General features: G+C 26.6%; 2 protein-coding genes across 2 annotated transcripts in view; both read left to right on the forward strand.

Moving 5' to 3' along the window:
* LOC112455138 overlaps positions 1-4658 on the forward strand; it is a 19233-nt gene that overhangs the window by 5956 nt on the left and 8619 nt on the right. The window contains exons 6-10 of the mRNA XM_025016878.1: positions 2695-3126; positions 3203-3538; positions 3958-4159; positions 4394-4549; positions 4618-4653. Coding sequence (XP_024872646.1) covers positions 2695-3126; positions 3203-3538; positions 3958-4159; positions 4394-4549; positions 4618-4653 — 1162 coding nt within the window. The remainder of the gene's footprint in view (positions 1-2694; positions 3127-3202; positions 3539-3957; positions 4160-4393; positions 4550-4617; positions 4654-4658) is intronic.
* Positions 72-1441, forward strand: LOC112455143 (odorant receptor 46a-like). The gene is made up of 4 exons (XM_025016887.1): positions 72-189; positions 701-902; positions 966-1121; positions 1359-1441. The coding sequence occupies exons 1-4, from the start codon at positions 83-85 to the stop codon at positions 1410-1412; spliced, it is 519 nt and encodes a 172-aa protein (XP_024872655.1). The 5' UTR covers positions 72-82; the 3' UTR covers positions 1413-1441.

The following is a 4658-nucleotide window of genomic DNA, read 5'->3' on the forward strand; positions in this document are numbered from 1 at the left end:
CACATATGCTCAACAACTTTTAAGCGCATGTTATAGCGGTATTGTAAGCGTCGCAATAGATAGCCTTGTGTGCGGATTGTTTATGCACATATGTTGTCAAATTGAGATTTTGGAATATCGTCTGAGAAAAATTTTAAGCAATCAACTTACTGTTGCTTATTGCGTACGGCATCATAATCGAATTTTTGAGTTAGTTATCATTTTAGCGCCCAAAAGTTATACCTTATTCAGCATTGCTATCATATGTAATTTATTTAGCAAAGTTGTGCGATAGAAGTCATATATTTTCTCCGTTTTTATTTGATTGATATTTCTTTGATTATAAAGAAGTAGGTTAAAAATTCTATGCTATATGTCCAAATGATTAAGTGCACTAAAATGTTTAAAATGTACTTACTTTTACTATTATTGTTGAAGTGTAATTGTCATTATATAAATAATTGTTAATTATACATATACTTCTACCACTTACTTACTTTTATCGTCTTATTTATGGATATATTTGCTATTTATGGATATATATTACTATTTTATTAAAGCATTAATCTTTTCAATCAGTTCTCATTTTTATCGTAACTTTTTTCATAATTAATTTTAGCATTAAAATCATAATAAGTAAGTTAACTTATTATTCATAAACTTTATTTGCTCTATACATATATAAGTTTACGATTCTCTAAACGCAAAATCTCAATTGCAGGTTTTCGCAGTTAGTGAATATAAATTTTACAAAAATAATTGGATTTCAATTTATGGCGAGTGTTATGATAACATGCACAAATTTGTATCAATTGACTAAGTCAACTTTCAACGCAGACCATTTTTCATTAATTACATTCACAGGCGCAATGCTAACGCAGATATTTATTTATTGTTGGTTTGGAAACAAAGTCAAATTGAAGGTATATCTCATAGAACAAAAGCTTAGAAGTGATAAATATAATATTTTACGTATTATTTCGCAGAGTCTCCAATTAACAGATAGCATTTTTCAAATGGAGTGGCCAAAAATGAACAATAATGTTAAGAAGAGCTTGTTGATAATTATGAAACGTGCAATGACACCCATTGAAATTTCTTCTTTATATATCTTGACTATGAATTTGGATTCCTTTGTATCGGTAAGTATATAAATATTTATCCCAATGTACCTATAAAATTTTATTATAATTTAAATAATCAAAGTACTTCACAAAGCTTTATTTCTGCTTCACAGTTACATTTAATTATCTAATAAATCTTCTATAATTCCTTTGTAAATTTGATTATGCACATAGATTATATAATATTGCTCGCCTATTTATTATATAAATATTATCGTGATTCTAATAATGTTTAGTGTTTTTTTATCATTTCAGTTGCTTAAAACATCATATTCTGTTTATAACTTATTAATACAGGTACAAGAATAATAGAAAGTAAATGATAAATAAAACAAAACAAGTTAAGTTAATTATAGTAATTATAAAAAATTGTAATAAAATGATTGTTATTAGTAATAAATCTAATGTTTATTTTATTTATTAGCTATAGTTGTATAAAATATATGTATGTACATGTATACGACATTGTTTTTTATATTTTAAAAGTATTTTTATACATACTACCAAAGGAACATATCTATAAATGTTATATATTTTAATTTAATACTGTCAAAGTCACTCTCTACTTTAATGTACATATAAGTTTTGTGTTTACAATGGATCAAAAAAGTATTTACACACCAAGTTTTCGTTATCTTTATTCGAAGGAATAATACATAAGTATAACTGTATCCATAAGTAATTTATTACATACAGTATATGTAATAAGTTACTTATGGACACAATTTGTACTTATGTATTATTCCTTCGAATAAAGTTATTGTAAGAAAACTGGATGTGCAAATACTGTTTTGATCCACTGTATATGTTATAATTGAATATAAAATATATGATACCTCGTATAAGGCGTTGACATATGCCATTGACTTTTTTCCAATATCCATATGTAGAGTGATTAGAAGAATTATAAAATAAATCATGTTGTATAGTTAAAGAAAGAAAACTGAAATTGCACATTCAGAAAAGAACTTGACGTTAATAAATGAAATATCAGAAGATCTTTTTTTCCATATGCTTGACTGTTTTAAGCTTTATAAACGCATACCTCTAATGTCTCTTTATCTTTCTATATTGCATGTGTGAGAATCAAGATTGAACGACTTCTAAGCAAAGGCAATATCAAATAAAATATTTTGTCTTTGATGCATCGAGGTATTATTGTAGACATTATTTTTACCTAATACTTTATTAATGTGTCTTTAAAGAATTTACTCTCTTTTCTTTGTTATATTAGAATTTTGCCTTTTCTTCTGTAAGTATAATATATGAAAATAGTTGATCTCTTATATCAGAGAGAAAAGTTGCATGTAGAAATAATTTGTCTTGCTATTTTGCGTAAATATCGCTTTGAAGAGAATTGTTGCAAATTTGGTATCATGAACATACGGTTATTAATTATGTAAGAAGAGAGAGGACTTATTGTCAACGTTTATTATCAGAGAACCGCGTCACAAGTCTATAGACATTCCTAAGTACACTCTCTTGAAATAACATTTTTGTCTTTACTTCACTGCAATAAAGAACCTGTCAAGTTAAAACTATCTTAAAAATAATAAATGTGGTTTAAATATTTTCAAAATTTCTAAAACAGTATCGAAGCTTGTAACATACGTTACATAAGCAAATATATTTGTATTTTTTTAAATTCAAACAAGACAAAAATGCATATTTTAAAGTTTACATTTTTAATCGTTACGTTTGTTGGGTGCTTTCGACCGCTAACTTGGACATCGCAATTTAGACGTGCTATTTACAATCTCTACAGAATATTTATAATTACCATTTTATATACTTTTGCTTTTTTACAATTTATGGATATTTTGCTGAACGTCGACAATCCCGACGACTTTACTAATATTTTATACATGGCTTTAAATGTGTCCGTTTCTGGTTTCAAATTACTGATAATGTGGCTAAATTATGAGAATGTTACAACATTAATTACTGCACTTAACGAGGAACCATTTAAACCGTTGGATCCAGCCGAGTTGGGAATTCGTCAAAAATTTGATACATTAATACGGTAAATATATATTATATAAATTATATATATTTAACTTTTATTTAACTATGATTTCTTTTGAGACATAAATTTTTAGGTCTAATACATTACGCTATTCGATTTTGATTGCGACATCATGGACGTTTATGAGTTTGATGTCATTGCTCACTGATTTTAGACACAGAAAGTTAACGTATAGAGAATGGGTGCCATACGATTATTCATCTTACATGGTGTTTTGCGTTACGTATGCTCACCAAATTCTGAGCACGTTTTATTGTGCTAGTGTGAACGTCGCCTGCGATACTCTCATATGTGGATTCTTAATGCACGTATATTGTCAAATAGAGATGTTGGAACATCGCTTAAAGAAGATCTTAAGTGATCAAAGTATCTTGGACTACTGCATACGCCATCATAACAGTATATTTGAGTTAGTCATCCTAATAATAATTTTATATATATTTTTATATATTTAGTTAACTAAAAAAACGTTATATATAAAATTCACGATTTCCATGATGTACTTAATTACAATTATCCTGTAAAACAAAACAACAGTATACATTAAAATTCTTTAATTTCTATTATTGTAAAAAGAAAAATCTAAAATTTTGATTTAAGATAACTAAATAATATAATTTGTTATTATCTTTCCTTTTATATCTAAACGACTCATTTATATTTATTTTTTATGCTATGTTGTTAACACGTTCCAATCTGCATCATTAAATTCTTTTAAACCACAATAATTATTATAATATATAGCTGTTTTTAAATAATAAGTCATGCTTTTGGATCAATATGCAACATACATATCCGCATATTATAAAATTAAAAATTTGATTTCAGATTTGCGTGTTCGATAAATGCAAAATTTTCACAAATAATCGGATTACAGTTCATAATAAGCACATTGATAATATGCTCTAATTTGTATCAGTTGAGCCAATCGTCGTTAAACACAGACAGTATTGGATTAATTGGATTTACGTGCTGCATGTTAACAGAAATATTTATTTATTGTTGGTTTGGTCACAAAATTAAATCAAAGGTATGTCTAATTGAGATATATCTAGTCCTTTTTCATCTCATAATTTGTGTCGCATTACTGTTATATTCATTATTCATAATAATCATATTAAATCACACATTATAGTTTCGCCTAAATAAAAATATTATAAAATGATAACATGTTGTACATAGAAATATTTAAAAAGTATTTTATTATTTTATATATTTAAAACTCTTAAATAAGAAAAATATTATTTTGCATATTAATTTGCAGAGCGTTCAATTATCGGACAGCATTTTCCAAATAAAATGGCCAATGTTGAATAACAGCGTCAAAAGAGATCTCCTAATAATTATGAAACGCGCGATTGTGCCTATCGAATTTACTACTGCACATATTATTAGTTTGAATTTGGACTCTTTCGTGGCGGTTAGTATAGTAAATTTTGTATTGTGTAATATCCATCTATGAATTTTTACTATGTTTTATTATTTTAGCTACTTAAAACATCGTACTCCGCTTATAATTTATTGGTACG

Source organism: Temnothorax curvispinosus, unplaced genomic scaffold (genome assembly GCF_003070985.1).
Source record: "Temnothorax curvispinosus isolate PA1 unplaced genomic scaffold, ASM307098v1 QBEX01005839.1, whole genome shotgun sequence".
NCBI lineage: Eukaryota > Metazoa > Arthropoda > Insecta > Hymenoptera > Formicidae > Temnothorax > Temnothorax curvispinosus.

What these genes read in the sequence shown, in the direction of transcription:
- LOC112455143 (XM_025016887.1), top strand. Translation starts at nt 83, where the DNA reads ATGCACATATGTTGTCAAATTGAGATTTTGGAATATCGTCTGAGAAAA. An exon ending in CATCATAATCGAATTTTTGA is followed by an intron (nt 190 to 700) that starts GTTAGTTATCAT and finishes TCTCAATTGCAG; the next exon opens with GTTTTCGCAGTTAGTGAATA. An exon ending in GAAACAAAGTCAAATTGAAG is followed by an intron (nt 903 to 965) that starts GTATATCTCATA and finishes ATTATTTCGCAG; the next exon opens with AGTCTCCAATTAACAGATAG.